Below are 17,591 nucleotides of genomic sequence, written 5' to 3' on the forward strand. Positions count from 1 at the left end.
TGTTTCGTTCTACATAATAGAAGTGGGAGCGACGCGGTACGACGCAGGTGGTTCTGTTAAAAGTAGAATTTTTACAGCTCAAAATTAGGCAAATTTCATTTTACAGCTCCAAATAATTTTAATCAACTAAGTGATAGAGAGACAGACAGACAGACAGACAGACAGACAGACAGACAGACAGACAGATAGACAGACAGATAGATAGACAGATAGACAGACAGATAGATAGATAGATAGATAGATAGATAGATAGATAGATAGATAGATAGATAGATAGATAGATAGATAGATAGATAGATAGATAGATAGATAGATAGATAGATAGATAGATAGATACTAGGTTGACAGCTTCACTTGACTGAGGTGTAACTGCATATGTAAGTTAGATACTCAATAAATCTGCAAGCTCAGTGTTATGGAAAACAAAAAATATGGCTATTTTTTTTTTAATAAATATATGTAGCACATAGTAAGTTCTGGCAAAGGGAATCTACAGCCTGTTGGATTTAAAAACTGTTTATGTGAGGAAACCACCACTCTTAAATCAGCCTTAAGAAAAATGTAAATGCTTTGTCAGTGGACATTTTTCAGTCCAAGTCCATTTCTCTAGGATAATGATTTAGCTCCAAGTTAGCCACTTGTGCTTCCGTCTTTGGCCCCACTGCTTGGCAACCACTGACGCTGCATGCTTTCTCATACGACAGCCTGGGCCTGGGAAACTGAGAAAGGAGAAGCTGGGAACTCAGCATGTAGGAAGTGTCACTGCAAAAGCCTCCAGGAGCTGTCTACCATTAATTACCAGCTTAATGTTCTAACTCAGTCTCTCATCTTCACCACTGCAGGAACAAACAGCAAAAGCCCCACAAGATGATAATTACAAGGAAATGAACATGTCGGCTAAATGCTTCAAAAAACAGTTTTCTTTTAGGACAACAGAATGATTGTACAACTGCATTTATTATAGAAGTAAGGGAATGTTGAATGCTTCACCTAAGCTTGCTGCAAACTGTAGGTCTGAAGAAAGTTAATGCTCTTTAGAGACTTCTCTTTCATTACTCATGGCTTTACAGAAAGGGATTGGCCGTAGGTTAATATAACACTGCTGTGGGATGGTTGTTTAACAGAGATCTTGTGATCTTTTACAAGAACTATAAATGTCTCACATCATCCTTAAACTCACTGAATAAAGTCCACCATTGCTGATCTGCAAGCTCTAATTCTTGGTCTACAAGTGCTGGAAGGCAAAGATCTCAGAAACACCAGATTTATTTTTCACATTTCCATCTCGCATCATATGAAGCATTTTAATAATACATTTTCAAGCTGTGTTTCCAGTATCCTATAGGCTACTTTCACAAATGGCACTAGTGAGCAAACTGTAATGTTCTTCCTTAAAGAAATACAATTCTATCAGCAATCAGACTCATAAAATTTCAATACCTGAGTTTCCATTTTCCCTTATAAACACATGCATGGAATAAATTTTATAGCTAACAACCACACAAATGGTTAACCAACAACCATAAAGAGTTATACAGACTAAACTGGATGCCGCCACTTGCAATGGCCTACATATACATGGCCTGCTATATGGTTTCAGGTACATTATAGGATTGTCCTCTTCTTGATGTTGTTACTCATGTGTAAGGCTTATCGCTGATGTGCAATGCAAACATGTCCAGGTTACATCAGCTAAGCTTAGGCTATATAGTCCTAGGCTAAAAAATACAAATGCATAGACCACCAACATCTTCTTAAAGCTACAGCAATAGTATTTACAACAAGCTACAATCGCTAAACGGTAACAATCGTGTCCTTTAAAGTATGCGGTCAGGGCTGTTGTATTTTGAAGGCGGTGTACAGTATACAGAAGGTACACAGTAGGCCAGGTCTCAGTATTAAGCTCAGCAAAGTCCCTGTCAAGAAGGACGTGACATTGGCTCCATGGAAACAGAGACAGACAACGTGTTCTCCTGCATTAACGTTGCGCAGAATACGCCCCCCCCCCCCCCCCCCAAAAAAAAAAAAAACCCAAACAAACAAACAAATACAGCATTTTGGTGTTGTATTTTCACCTAAACCTAGAACCACAATCTTATCCCTGGTCTCCTACAATGAGACACAGATGCCATGACGTCATTCCGTGTAGCACACTTCCGTTTTCAAGGAGTTCGGGTGGACACGGCTACAGTTTAGCGTGCAAACCCGCTATAAATAAGGAATAAACGACGTGTGCTTTGAGGGCAATAATGTTGTCCTGAAAACCTGAACATTATGTTGCCTTACGTACCAGACACGTTTTTAGGCACCGTGTTATGTCACTGCCATCGAAATCTAATAAAAACATCCGACATTGACATCTAAACAGTCGATTTATTCTAGTGCAATCCATTCGTGCGTGTAGAATATATGTCATCAGCCGTGTGATGTTAGAAACAGCTGATTCTATCATGGGTCTCTGCTGATCAGCGCCAATGTACTTTAGTCTGAGCTGTCATCTAGATCATTTATACGCATTACAGCAGAACGTTGCACCTGAAGGGGATTTCACCGCGTCTGTCGAAATTAACCTTTAAGGACGGCGATTCAAACCGTAATAACAGGCACGACTCGTTATGTAACAGTCCGATCTGAATCGCAAAGACCGCACAACATCACCGGATGTGGCCAGACGGGCTTACGGAGTCACATGCCTTTATAAACACCAGCAGGTTGTCGCATCCTACCTTTCGGCGTGCTCATTCTTCGAGGTGCGCGGTAACTTAATTCCAGAAATGCTGACCTTTCGCTTCGTCATTCGCTGCCTGTCAAAGGTCAGATCGCTCCGTCCGCCACCGAATCGTTGCGCGGTGCCGAGAAGATGATAATCGAGCCACTGAGTGAAAGATGGACGCAAAGCAACATCACCGGATCCGTAGGCTACTTTTAATCACGCGCATCCACTGTCACGCAAGCCGCTGCTCTTTCGGTGATGTCACAGCCCGTCAACAGCAGGTTCCTAGAAAGCTTATTTGTTATTATATCTTATTTGGATCCACAATATATAAAATTTATTTTCGGGCTACTTATATAACGCCAGATGTTTGTTTGTTTGTTTTTTTCTAAAATGAGCCATCCATATATAGCCTAGTTTCGAAAACAACGTGTTAAATTACTCATTCGGTTGAGATTTCTCTAGATTTAATAGTGACAATTACATATTGGAGCAAAATCAAAACACAAATAAATAAAACTCAAGCGTAGACACAGATGTCCTGTAATGGCTGCACGTAATGTAACGCAAATACATGAATGTTCAACAGAGTATTAGATATTTCGGATGTTTGTTGTCAAGAATGCTCATGTTGCTATATCCTGTGCACGTTAGAAAAACTGACCACTGACCAGAGTATTTCATTTTTAAAAACATGTGCTTATTTGTTTGTTCCGTTGTTAATCAATTCCGTTCGTATATGACAAAAAAATGGTCTTTATATTTCACGCTTTTTGTAAGTCTGTTTTTTCCTTTTGTTAACGTCTCATCTCTAGTCAGAGTTTTCTGAAAGCGTTTTCAACGAGGTTACAACGTAAAGAACATGACTTGAAGATGGCTCCATTAAAACGTTATAATTTTCTTGACAGAAAAGAAGTTGGAATTACAGTGGTTTAGAATTACTTATCAGAATCCAGCTGGAAACATGGTGAGGGGTTTGCTACCGTGTCACCACAGCACATTATTAGTTCACAAGCTGCTCCAACATTATATCATAAAAATTCTGTAATACATTTAGAATTAATTTGTTTCTATGTTGCGGTGGGTCATTTACACATACTGTGTATTCCCCTTCCCTGTAAAGAGCCCTGCTCTCTACAGCTCAGTGTGAAGTGCTTGTGACTGACTTCTAAGCCATATTCCCAAACCCTCTAATAGCCTACTTGTTTGTAAATCCAGTTCACCACACTGATATTGTCCAAGTCTTGCCTATTTTGTTCCCTGTTTTGGCCAAACATTACAAAATGATAAGCTAATACATCCAAACCAAATACATCCTGGTGTGACAAAAAACGTTGATGACACACAGACACAGCAGACTCGGGTTGTACAGAAAGCGAAGCTGGACAGTCTGGATAAAACCACAGCTGCTGTCTCTGAACAAGGGCAGCTCCTCAGCAATAGTCACTGGAAGCATGAGTAGCTGACTGAGACCATGTCAGAGGTTGTGTGTCTGCGCCAATGCTTGGACACACCTCAACTGGCAACTGCTCTTCCAAGCGCGATGGCAGAATCGTCTCTCTGACCGAAGACATGGCTCCCACTTCAGTGATTGCCAGCTCTACTGTAGGCCTCGCTCTTTCAGAGAGATTTGAATGAACCCCATTGAAATGTAAGAGCTTCCTCCTTCAATACGCTCTCCATGATTATAATTATCCTACTTCTGCCCCCGACCTGTGAGAGGTGCTGCTGCCACACAACAGCCCTGAAACCTGAATCATAATTTGAAAGATTTCATGTTTTGGGCAAACCGTGATGCTCTGCACTGCTTTGCTAAAATCGTAATCGGTTTGTGTCTTGCAAAGAAAACGTTGCTGAAGAGTATGTAACTTCAACACAAAGTAAATAAAATACATCATGTGAATTCACTCCATTTACAGATTAAGACTGAGGTGTGTATATGAACACTCTACCCAACAACCTGATGAAAAAATTATATGCTCGCTACACGTAAAAATTATTTGCACGTATACACATTACTATGACAACGAGTTTCAACTGCGTCTAGTCAAAGCAACAGATGCATCTTAGTTCTACGTTACCTCAGTTTGCAGTTGGTGTGTTTATTGTTATAATTTTTTTAAATTGCGTTAAAATTATTGCGGACTCATGAAATGTCCTTCGCGTTCACATGTAACAGAAGGGGCTTGGAGCAGAGGGTCGTACTACAGGATGACGCCGGTTTTTAATTTGCTCTATGGTTCGTGTGAACCCGCTGTCCTTAACTTGTTCAAACACGTGTCGGCGCAACTACTGCACTGCGTGCTTTGCGGCCGTCCATGCTGTTAACTATTTGAAGTCTTATAGTTTACTGCGTGAACTTAATCTCTTCTACAGACCCGTTTACCGCTCCCGCCATGTTTCATTTTGTAAACATCCGCTATGACGCAAAGGCGCGTGCGCAGAACGTTCTCTTCGCTTCCGTTTGGGGACGTCATCAGATCCTGTTTATATGGCTATTATTCTTCTGTTCAGTGGATTAAGGATCTCGTTTAATCGGATAGAAACTGTATTTGGAATGGCCTCGATCGGACTAGTGTATTCTGTTTCAATTGCGCTATTAGTCGGATTATTAAATCGGAGTGTCAGACTGCATGTAAACGTGGGTAATGACATGCTTGTGAAAATAGCAGAGGAACCCTGATAGCTGATGAACGAATGCTAATTTAACGTTACTTAGAAAGCAAACTAAACACGACTTTTGCATTAAGCATTGCAAAGTCCTGCCTCTGTTGGTTCATGTACATAGAGAGTGGTTTTCTGCACCATATTTCTGTAGTTATTGTTCTAGTCTGGTCTCTGGTTTTTTGGATTGCCTTCTGGATTTATTTTTCCTGTTACTCTACTGCCCTTTTGTTCTTGGACCTTTGGACTGCGTTTTGACCACGGCTTCCTGCTCTCTGATCATGACACTGATTTGTGATTGGACTACTCTTGTGGACCCCTGTACTTTTACATTAAAGCATTGATACTATTCTGCGACCCGTTACAGTTATTGTCCCTGTGCAAGGCCACCATCTGACTATGCAGTAGAATTTTGCACGGTGGCTGCTGACTACAATGCCCAACTCTGGTCCAGAGCTCATGCAGTTAGGTCAAAGCCTCCTCACTTCCTAAGAGTGCAAGCACTGTAAGTCACTGGGTTTATGCATGTACCGCAATACTAAGAAACATGCAGTACAACACTGTCCTCTTCCCCTAGTCCAGTGCACTCCACCACCCTGACTGGGGTAAGTCCCCCACCTCATGTCTGTTCTCAATAGATAAGCAATGGAGGCTTACATTGAGGGAACCCTGCACCATGGATTCACCTGGCCCTCTGCTTCTTCGCTATTCACAGGTTTTCTTTGTTGAAAAGAAAGGATAGTCGACATAGCCCTTACGTAGTTTACCTATGATTCAGTTCCTGTTTAGTTAAATATCATTACACATTTCCATTATATCCCAAGGCCCTAGTGCAGCAATGAGGGACCAAATATTTAATCAGAATGGATATTAGTAATACCTATAATTTTATTATATTGTCTGAAAGTGATAAGTGGAAGACTGTCTTCAGCTTGCCCAGGGTCCCCTTAGAATACCTTGTAATAACATGCAGCCTATTTCAGCTTCTGTATTCCAGGTGTTATAAATTATATCTTTTGGGACACTCTGGGCCAATTCATCTTTGTGGACAGCGATGACAGTTATGACCCAATCTAGGCTAGACCATAACTGAATTGGTAAATGAATAAATAACAGATTTGATGTGTAAATTGGATAAGTATAATGCAAAGAATGAAAATGGAACACCGAGCAACTGGAATATATTGTCAACAAAAAGTATTTACAATATTTATAAGACAGACTCAACCTCAAGTGCAACCATGACCAACGCAACAAACAAAACCACAAACATGACTGGAAACAAACAACTCCCTCAACTGTGGAAACACACAAAACAAAGACACAACACTACCCTTCTCCCTGACTAACATAAAAAATACACAATAACCCAAAAAATTCCTAAATACAAGGAGAATGTGTGTGTGTGAATGAAGTTGTTGAGTGGATCTGCACGAGTCTTGATGTAATCCTGGAGTGATGACATCAGTAAAGAAACATATGGAAAGTAGGAAGAAACAGACTGGAGCTCACTTGACACTGGAATCTGGAATGGATCAAGTATTTGGAAGACATGGAACAAAGAACACACCAAAATACCAGTAGACATAAAAGTCACTCCCAGATGTGTGAACACTTTCCAATTACAAAAAACCCACTATATAAAAAAAGAACAGGTAACAACATTAGTCACAGCATTTGGAGCAGTATTGTTAGTACCTTACTTGTGATCTATATGAACATGTCTAGGAAAAGGAGCAACACAATCAACTTGGATTTTCCCAAATGAATCTCCATGGCATGTATAGCACAGAGTAGCGGCAGTTGACAAAGCACTGACTTAGTGGACATGGCCAGAAGAAGTGTGGCAAAAGCCACTGATGCAGCTTTCTAATCCCTAGCTGACCAAACGGGATGATTTTGAGCTAAGGACGATACATGTGGCCTGTAAGGATAGGGAACAACAAATTGGTGAACATCATCCTATTTCTCATGTCTTTGTAAGGGAGACATTATTTTCCACATAATCAACACTTTTGTTATCTGAGTGGGTGGCTTTCTCTGCAACTAAGGTAAAACACAGTGTAAGAGATTGATCCTTATGCTGCACTTTTGTGCATTAGTGAGGACACAAGAAGGAAACATAGTAGGCCAATTAACAGAATTATTAAATGCTATTGATACATCTACAATTTCCTTCGGGATCAATAAAGTCTCATCTCCTCTTAGTTATCTTATCTTTTTCTTTTTAATGGATTGGCAAACAAATTCTGGCAATGGGAAGACTTAACCACCAGTGAGGCTGCAAAATGCCACCAATGGGCAATTCAGGATGAACAGCAACTTTTACATTATCTGTTAAGTCATTAGAATAAAGTAATGTGTTATGTAAAGGGATTTTTTAGCACAGCAAGCCCAGTTCCTTGCGCCAGTGAAATATCCCCATTTTAATAGACTGCTTAACACTAGCCCCAAACAATGAAACACCACCATCAGAAACAAAAGGTTTAAACCTAAGTCATACAACAGATGCATTGATCAAACCTTCAGACATAGCATACAGAGCATTGACCTTTCTGACTTAAGGATTTGAACACAACAGTGACACAGTAATGACATGACCTGCCATGGGTGTGAGCCGTTCTAGAGGGTCTAACGGGAAGTTTTGCACTAGGAGCTTGACTTGAAATATCATGATGTAATTTTTTGAATTTGCCATGCGTCTCCTTCGCTAGAGTCGCCGTCCCCTTGGCAAAACTCTCTATGTTGTTTTGGCTCCGTTGCGGTTTTGCTCCTTGTTTCATTTTCTCTGCATGTTATTAGGTTCATCTATGTCTCGTTAGCACTCGTTTACTGTGTATTACTGGTCATTATTGATTGTGCTGCGTTTCCGTGTTTGTATTTGTTTTATTCTCTGGTTTGGTTTCTTTGTTGTGTGTTTAGACTGCCTGTTCTTTAGTTTGTAAGCTCTGTACTCTGGTTCTGTTCTCTTTTTTGTGTCCGACTCTCCAGGTTCTTCGACCCTGGGCCGTTCTCATGACGCCAAGTGCGGATTTTGTTCCGCTCCTCTCAGCGTTTGCGTCCGTCCCTCAGTCACTCCACATTACATTATTTCACTGTTTAAACTCCTCCAATACTCATAAACTGTAACATTGCTAGCCATACACCATCTTTAAAATAACAGAGAGATCTCTAGCTGCATTGTGGTCAAATAATGAGTAACAGAATCATTTTGATATCCAAGATTGGTTTACAGAAGCAAAAAAGAGGATTATGATTAGGGTTGGGAACTGGGGGGGTTAAATCGAGCCTTGAAGGAAAAAATGAGGGACAGTCACAAATGTATGCTAATGTGTTCCATAATTTGGGAGCCATGATGCAGAAAGATCTGCCCCTAGTGGTGACCAATACAAAGCCTGGGACAAAAGACCTTCACCAGAGGGCCTGTGTGTTTGGACACAGGTACAGGAGATAATAAGCTGGAGCTAGACCATGTAGAGACTTGTATGTTAGCAGAGCTTGAATTAGTTATAATAGTGAAGTAGGACAGGTAGCCAGTGTAACTGAAATAAAATTGGGGTGATATGAGCTGATACATTTTTAGAGTAAGAAAGTGTTCTAGAAGTGGAGTTTTGCATATACTGAAGAGACTGGAAGGTTTTGTTCGTGTCAGGCAAGGCGACCAGAGACGGAGTGAAATGCAGGTAAAAAGGTTTTAATGTAGAGGGGCAATCCAAAGGATTAGTCAGATAACAAGCAGAGTAAATGTCCAGCAAACAGCCGAATAGCAAACAAATCCAATAGGTAACAGACAAAAAGAGATCAATAACCATGAAAGCAATAACGACTACTAATGCTCAAAATCACAAGGCAGGCAGATGAGACTTTGCAATGACTAACTGGAAAAACAAAGGTTATGTAGGTGAGCTAATGAGAGATAACTAGTAACAGGTGGATCTAGTAGTCAGGTGAGCTGGACCGAACTAGGGGCTTGTGGGTAGTATAGTGAGTATTGAGCTGAATGCGAGTGAAAGGTGTGACAGTTTGGGACACCGATAAGAAGGGAATTACGGAGGTGGAAAAAGGCTATTTTGACCACAGCCCTTAACATGAAGTTCAAGAAAGAATATAATATTGGAAAAAATATTGGAAAGCAGCATTTACATATTTTTCACTGAACACAGGAAACAGGCAATTTGTAGACAATCTAAACTGTGACCTGTGGCTGCAGAGTCTGCTGGAATGATAGACATTCAAAAGGAATGAAACTGGAAGCTTAGGAACCGAAGTAACAGAGAGAGCGAGGAGAATGAGTACTGGAGAGGAAACATTCCTAGAAAGAGCGAATGGCTTTTCCAGTGCAATAGTCAACTTTAACAGCATTATTTCCTTCTCATCTTCAATATGTAAACACCGTAGTTGAATAAATTCCGCCTCATGTTCCTGCTTTCTAATTTCCAAATCCAATCCTCATCTTAACAGATAGCACAGGGGCTATCTTTGAGATGTCCATAGCTTAAGCTGTTTCCTGAGCCAAGCCTGCAGCAACATCCAGGGAGCCCTCCGTTTCAGTCAGAATCTTGTCAATAATAATGGCATACTAAGAAGTTAATTTCCCATTTTGAAGAAGAGTGTGGTATGCCTACAGAAAAAATTGCAATCAATTTTTACTACGTTACTACACTTGGCAAACCTCTCAAGAGTAGCACAAAAAGTAAAACTTAATCAGAACGAAGTCAGCCATTACCAAAATATACCATAGCCCCACCACCGCACCATCCTCAAAGGGGAAAAAAAAACAACAACCAGTCTTTTACAATGAGCCTCCAAATCCTGTTAGATATTTTGTGGTACATGAAGGGCCAGTTCATCTTCATGTATATAGAGGACATCTAAATCTACTCTAAAAGCATGAGAGAACATGTCACCCAGATCAAAGCCATTCTGTAGAGCATATTTAAGAACCAACTGTGTACAAAGGCAGAAAAATGCATTTCAGCAAACCTTTTTATAAGCTACATCATCAGTGAAGGGGGAGTCGGTGTCCAACATTTGCACTAGGCCCAATTTATTCCTTGTGCAGAGTATACACAAAGTTGCTGCGGCATTCCTCCAAAAGTCTCTTCCAGTGTGACTTTGGGATACCAGCTACCACCCACCCTCTGGAACCAATGTCAGGAGTGTCCTGTCATGAATGAGTGATACCACTCAGGAGTGTCCTGTCATGAATGAGTGATACCACTGTCAGGAGTGTCCTGTCATGAATGAGTGATACCACTCAGGAGTGTCCTGTCATGAATGAGTGGTACCCTGCACCCATTTGCTAATTTGAGCACCTCTTGCCCATGTTGTTGACTGTTTTTTTTTTTTAATGAATTTGACAATTGCAAATACATAAATAAATTAAATAATTTAGAATTATTATGAGACAAGTGAGTAATGTAATATACTTAAAAGTATTTTGTAAACCGATATTATCTGAGAAAAATTAGATTAAATACTTGTTTTTGATTAGTTAACTTTTCTAACAAATGCTACAAAAAGTCTTACCGTGTACTACCAAATGTTGTACCCCTATTAAATTGCAGTGGTACAAAATTCCAGTTATTGGTTGAAAAAAAACCCAAAAAAAAACAGTTCCACACTAATGATTTCTAGAAATAACATTTTTTTATTTCATTTGAAGAAGGCAGACCAAGATTCAAAATACAATGCAATCTTGGGCTTGTAAATGAGAGAGAGACAGTGAGAGAGAGCGAGAGAGAGAAAGAGAGAGCGAGAGACAGAGAGAGAAAGAGAGAGAGAGAGAGAGAGAGAGAGAGAGAGAATATTTATATTCAAAAATAATGTTGACCTACCCTATTGGTAATCATTTTGTCTGAGCCACAAATAAAACACTTTGAAAGTGTCTGAGATGCTTTGATGATGATTAGAGTTACCATTTTTACAGTATTTTTGGCTTTTTACAGTATTTTTGGCATTTAACAGACAGCTTTCATTTGGTAGCAGAGTATAGATCAAATACAAATTAAGGCATTCTGTAATTGTAACAGTTCTTTACATCTGAGTCTGATGACCCCTAACCTCCAACAGTCCAAATGTACAAAAGTTTCAGCACTTCTCACATCTAACTTTATGATTACAATCTCCTGAGAAAACTGCATACACAGCATCAACTGTGAATGTACTCAGTAACTAGCGTTCACACAGGCACACTATTGTGGGAACATTCCACGGTATCGTTGGGAAAGCCATCTTAGTCCACAGACATATATTACACATTAGTGGACTGGTGGAAAATATTGGAAATCTTGTGTAAAGTCATTGGGATGCGTCATGTAGCAGCATTTTTTTCTAGAAGACATTTTCATTATCCTCATGTGATTCATGTGCAATTACTAATATATTGCAGGAGTAAATATGTCATATGGAATTCTGTCCTTAATGCAAATATGGAGAACATCTATTTTGTTTTTTTACCATTTATGGTTGGAAAAGTAAAAACTTGAATCAGTAATAAGGTCTGGGTTAATTGGCCATGATTAATCCATGATTAGCAAAACAAAAGCTACTTTAAATATGAGCTAATGAGTGACAAAAAAAGTAACCAGCATTTCTTTAGTATGTTCTTTTCTGCATCTGAAATCACACATTAAGAGCATATCCATGTGTCAGCTGGTTCTTTCTTGCTGCACTGCATTCACATTATAAATGAGGAATGCCTAGAGAACTGTTGCTGAGTAGTGAAGGCGTAAGAAATGTGAAGTGAACCATGCTGTGCTGCCACTTAGACAGTGAACTCTTGCTTCAGTTGGTTGAAGCCCTCTGTGCACTCGACTGGTCTGTGCGGATCTTGGTATTGAGAAGTGAGCTGATATGGGGCCAGATCCGATCCGTGTCTGTGTCTGAGAATGTGTGCAAGATGTTCTTGGCCCTTTAAATGGACATTACAGTGGTATTTACTATACACAAATAAACATTTTTCATTTCCATTTTTTGTTAAATGGATAATGTAAGACTTGAATCAACTTGAAGTATATGTCCTAGTCTATTTATAATGACAACATACAGTAAACTTAACCAACAATGTAAATTATTTCAAATAATATTATAACGTCACAACTATAAAGCAGTAATGTCTATGCCCAAACTAAAACAGCTAAATCAACATTTATGAGTATTCAATCTGTCAGCTAAATGTTCAAGAACAAACTTTAGCAATTGAAATAACTCCATAAATTAAAACAAAATCATCTGTGCACTGAAAGGAGACAGCCCAGTTCACAATAATTCCAAATCATACAATAGTAAAGTTACTTATTCACCATTTTAATATAATTAATTTATCTCGGTGGTACAGCATTGTTACTTACTTTATATATTACTTAGTGTATATATTAATTTTGCTGGGCAAATTCTCTAACACTACCTCACTTGTTTCAATATGACATAAATCCAGACCACACTTCTCTTTAGGAATTTACCATCTGTTCTCTCCAACCCTCACAAGCCAACCTAGCACTGACTTACCAAGCGTTTAATGCTCTACTTGTGAAACTGTGCTGAACAGACTTACTCTGCTTACAGAGAGTTAAACCGGTCTCTGATTAACTCTGTAAAAGTCAATCAAACACTGGTCACTTTAAAGATTATTCTAAGAGTGCCAGCCTTCCGATCACCATAGAAACGGCAGAGTTCTGAATTCGAGGCTAACAATATTAGCCAGCCAACAATCTTAATCTGTGCTCTTGGAACGGCTCTTTCTGATGGGGCCTGTCCATGCAACCATATAGCGATTACGTCTATATTTGTACAACCAATTTTGCCGATATTCGCAGCAATGAAGGAGTGATGTGCAAGCGTACAATTCTTGAAGTGCAACACAGATGATTCTATTAATGGTTCACGTTCTCTTTAATGTTCACCAGCAGTGATGGGGGAAGGTTTAGGAACGTGGTGAGCAAAAGGGTGCGGCAGCAGCAGAGGAAGACACGTGAAGCCCATCTGCTTGCCACAGGTTCACTGCCACCACCGTTTCCCATGGAGCTGCTTATCTGTCTTTCATCCATCTGTGGTGTGGTCTAACAATCATTTGCTTATTTTACGTGATAAGTTGGTGACAAACTAGCATAGTCAAGCTTTTCGAGTAATAACGGACACGAGGCCCAATACTTACAATTTTTTTAGTAGTGCAGTAATTGCAACAAAGTGCTCGTAAACATGGAAGTGTGTGATGCCATGTTGGAGATGCTAACTAAGTTGTTAGCTTACTCTAGCTTACAGGTCGTCGCTCTGACGTTGTTGCTCTGACTTTGCATTAATCATTGAAATGTTAAAAAGAGAAAGTGCTTTGATGAAGGCTGGCTAGGTGAATGAAACTCGTATGAAGGCTGTAACTGCATCTTTTCAGATCAGCGGCCATGTGCAGTGGTTCTGTAGCCAAGCACGTCAACAGATGCACAGGAGAATGCCAAGCCTGTGCCTCCACCATGCAACCATATGGCTGCCTGACTTTTTAGTGCCTTGCTTAGTAAGCCACTCACTTAGGGAGGTGTTTACTTACTTATATAAATCTATGACTGGCTTAGCCACATCTTTGTAGTGCCTCAGCCTGGCAACGAGAGCCTCTGGTCTGTCATCTTCATGTTGAATCAGTGGTTCCCCACTAATATCATCCACACCCTGTATAAATAATAATGTTAAAACAATTCAACAAATGCAGCAAATATACAAAGCACAAAAAAATGCTCTGCTAGACAAAACAGAGAAGTAGTTGAGAAGAAATAATTTTCAGTTCTCTTTTCTAACGTTCAGATTACAGTTTCCTCAAAAACATACATGCACTCAGTAACTAGCTCCCATATCCTTAATTTAAAATTTGTGAACATCCATTTGCTTACATAAAAACTTCACTCAAAACAAGGACTGCTTGGAGAAGTGCCAACACCCAAAGCTTCTAAAGAAACCAATTTAAAAGTCTATTTTCCTATAAATACAGTTTCTTTAATTAGTGGTTCATGAATCACTCCATGATATCCTTCCTTGTCCTGCAGTAGGTCATCTGAGGGCAGGAAAGCAGGGGCTGTGTACCTGCACGCGAGGAGGGTTGAAGCACAAGTTGTAAACCCTCCCGCTGGCCGGATGGATCCAGCGGTGCCTAAGCCTTTCCTTCAGCGTCTCCAGGGGGATGTTGAGGCTAATGACCACATCCAGCTCACAGGCACGGCTCAGGGCTTCAGCCTGGGCTAGAGTCCGTGGGAAACCTAGACAGGAGCAAACACTCCGCACTTAAAAAAAAAACACTCATCTCGGTCCCCAGACATATTTTTAACTCAGCCGTGTGTTCTGCTAATTAACAGTGCTAAAAATATAAAGTAACACAAAAACATAGAGCTAGTAGCATTAGTGTACAACTTTCTTGTTTTGTTGGTGTGTTTCGTAAACACTTATAAGGATGAGCAGCCACTGATGTTTTCCGCTATCATATGCGGGGCAAACTGGATCTATTATTTAAGAGTAACCCATTGTTTACAGACCTTGACACAGAGAAGGCTGGAACTCTGCTTGTTTCTAGGTCAGATACCACTCTCCTTATTCACCAAGTGTTTATGGATCTTTTATCAATTTAAGTGAAGGGACATTTTTTTCTCTAGAAGTAAATGTGTTCACATGATTGAGAAGAATAGTTATTTTAGAAGAAATATCTACTGTTTAAGACTTTTTTATGTTACAACATGTCAGCATTTGAAAATATACTGTAATTAGTCTTTGAATATTAACAGTATAGTAGCTATGTGAGATACCACAAATCACTTAATAATGGGATAATTTTAAGCACTTGTTAAGTATCCTTAAAAAACACCTCTAGCTGCAGATGGCACAGCCATGTTTACCTGTTTTAATGGAGAATGTCTCTTCAGCTCTTTCCAAGGTACAGCAAAAGAAGAAGAAAAAAAACCAATGCCAAAGTTACAGTAACTATGATAAAGGTTTTTTGGAAATGGTGCTGAAGTAGCCATTGCTCAAGTATGTGACACTCTCACTCATGGTCCACTATGCTGTCTCTATGCACTTATTGCCAAGAGTAACAACTCGGATAGCCAAGACTCTGTATCAGGAACAAGAACATATTTGAAGCTGGTGCATCTGTGGGTCAGTTTTACTGTGGGCTCAGGAAATGTTGATTTTCTCCTTCCTCTTATCACTGCTATGGTGCCCATGAGCAAATTGCTTAACCAGGATTGCTGCAGTGTGTCATGGCTGTCGTCTCTACCACAAAATAGCAGCACTAACAAAGAGCATGTGGCTTGAGCAAGAGAAAACAAATGTGAAAATTAAAGGCACTTTCACTGAATTTGTAGCACAGCATTATTTTTGGTGTTATCTATGGCTTATATTTATAATAAATGAATACAGTATGTTCACAATCTTAACATAAAGCTAAGTAATCTAATTATGCAGGCTAAAAATGTACAGCAAACTGTATTGTGGTAATTTAGCTCTTAAGTGGTAATCTTCAACCAATCTGAGGATGTAAGACAACTACCCAAAGTTGAGAACATAAATTTGAAAACTTGAAAGTTCCTCCACCTTCATGCTTGTGGGAGGGATGCTAACAAGTGGTCCAGGAGTAACTCATCAGCAATGGGTTGTTACCGTACCATCCAAAATCCAGCTGTGACGGGTCATCTCCTCCAGCCGGGGAAGCAGCAGGCGGGTCATAACGTGGTCTGGCACCAGCAGACGTTTCTCTATGTACGTTTTAGCCAAGACTCCAGCTTCTGTATCAGGGGTAAAACCAACGTTGGCCACAGTACAAGTGCAGGAAGATTAACCTTATTATAACGTTTTCCCATGATCTCTACATTGGTGATAGTGGAAGCTTCCTGATAAAAGAAATGGTAGAAATATAACTTATACAGTTGGATCTTGTGATACCAATTCCATTTTGGCAATAATGTGGTTAAAGCTAATATTAACCTATGGTGCAACTGCAGTGACCTAAAGTGCAGTGGCATTTTGACATTTTAAAATACAATTGTTTGCTGACGTTTTGCCAATTTGATATAAAGCCTCCCAGGCATCTGAAAACATCTCAACTCAGATTTGACCGGAAACACGAGGAAAGGGATTAATAGAAGACTTTAGCTGTTACAAGGTTGATCTCAACATATAACTTTGAGCGCATGCCAGTAAAACATGGAATTCGAGGAATATATTTTTACTCCATAATTGCATGGCGTGAGTGAATAAAATAACCGATTACCTTTCCCCTGTCGGCACAGAAATGAAAATGTGGCGTACTGCAAAAATAACATCTTTTAACTGCATTTACCTCGCATGACCTCCCTAGCACAACTGCTTCCTGGAAAACATGGAGTGAGTTTCCCACCTCGACAAACTTGCGGACGTGTGTAAAATGATTTTAAAAACAGTTCTGTTACTAAACAGATGCAATTACCCACCAGTGTTTGCAGCAATGTTTTCTCGGAGAAAGTCGCCGCTGGACAGATGCTGTAGGCCGAAGCTCTGCGCAATTCTTTCCGAGATCGTCCCCTTCCCCGAACCTGGCGGACCCATGATAACGGCTCGGAATAATTTTGACATTTCCTTTGAAAAGGAATGGACGTAATTACAGTGAAAATGTCCGATGTGTTTATCTGCTCAAGGTTAGGTAATCATGGATAAAAGGTAGTAACCTCGCAACTTTCCAGAAGGCGCATTAAAAAAATAGAGGACAAAGATCGAAAGCAAGGCTGAAAGCAGTAGAAAGACGCGCCTCACCTGATTATCCCCCTTTTGTAGATGATGGTGCCTTTACCTTGAAAAACGTAAATGTTTTAATGTTGATAGACTAAAGTGTTGTAGTTCCCCTTCACCCACTTCTACATTTAAATGGGGGCTCTCTCTGCAAATGAATGGACGCGAAATCCTTACGCCCTATTACTTAACGCCTCCCAGCCTGTCTCGCTGGTGGGAAAAAAAGTCCGCACGAAGCAGGACTGCTGAGGTGCGCACAGGATCATGGTAGTTGTAGTACCTCTAACAAGCTCCAGTATAAAACTTCAGCTACGTGCAGGAACTCACTGGAGACCTCTCCAGGAATTTAATATAACAGGACGTGCTGCACGTGAAAAACTACCAAATGAAAATATTTGGCGAAAACTCTGACATGTAGAAATTCATTAAATTACAAATTTGACCAATTCTATGTTCAAAAGGGAACACGTGTTTA

The 17,591-nt window shown here is 40.0% G+C and overlaps 1 protein-coding gene across 2 annotated transcripts; it reads right to left on the minus strand.

Annotated features, from left to right (window-relative positions):
- Window positions 1–11,684: 11,684 nt before the first annotated feature.
- On the minus strand, window positions 11,685–17,319 carry ak4 (adenylate kinase 4). Of its 2 annotated transcripts, none has more exons than XM_027027074.2 (6): window positions 17,141–17,319; window positions 16,822–16,923; window positions 16,018–16,137; window positions 14,447–14,619; window positions 13,920–14,038; window positions 11,685–12,290 (listed from the first exon to the last, which is right to left on the minus strand). In XM_027027074.2, exons 3-6 carry the CDS (start codon window positions 16,076–16,078, stop codon window positions 12,164–12,166), a joined length of 480 nt encoding a protein of 159 aa, XP_026882875.2. In that variant the 5' UTR covers window positions 16,079–16,137; window positions 16,822–16,923; window positions 17,141–17,319; the 3' UTR covers window positions 11,685–12,163. The 2 variants fall into 2 exon arrangements, with proteins under 2 accessions (XP_026882875.2, XP_026882874.2); XM_027027073.2 differs by having other exon boundaries at window positions 16,822–16,966.
- Between the last annotated feature and the right edge of the window lie 272 nt (window positions 17,320–17,591).

Source organism: Electrophorus electricus, chromosome 3 (assembly GCF_013358815.1).
Source record: "Electrophorus electricus isolate fEleEle1 chromosome 3, fEleEle1.pri, whole genome shotgun sequence".
Classification (NCBI taxonomy): domain Eukaryota; kingdom Metazoa; phylum Chordata; class Actinopteri; order Gymnotiformes; family Gymnotidae; genus Electrophorus; species Electrophorus electricus.

What these genes read in the sequence shown, in the direction of transcription:
- ak4 (XM_027027073.2), bottom strand. Translation starts at nt 16,963, where the DNA reads ATGTCAAAATTATTCCGAGCCGTTATCATGGGTCCGCCAGGTTCGGGG. An exon ending in TCACAGCTGGATTTTGGATG is followed by an intron (nt 14,620 to 16,017) that starts GTACGGTAACAA and finishes GCTCCTGTCTAG; the next exon opens with GTTTCCCACGGACTCTAGCC. An exon ending in TCAACCCTCCTCGCGTGCAG is followed by an intron (nt 14,039 to 14,446) that starts GTACACAGCCCC and finishes TTATTTATACAG; the next exon opens with GGTGTGGATGATATTAGTGG.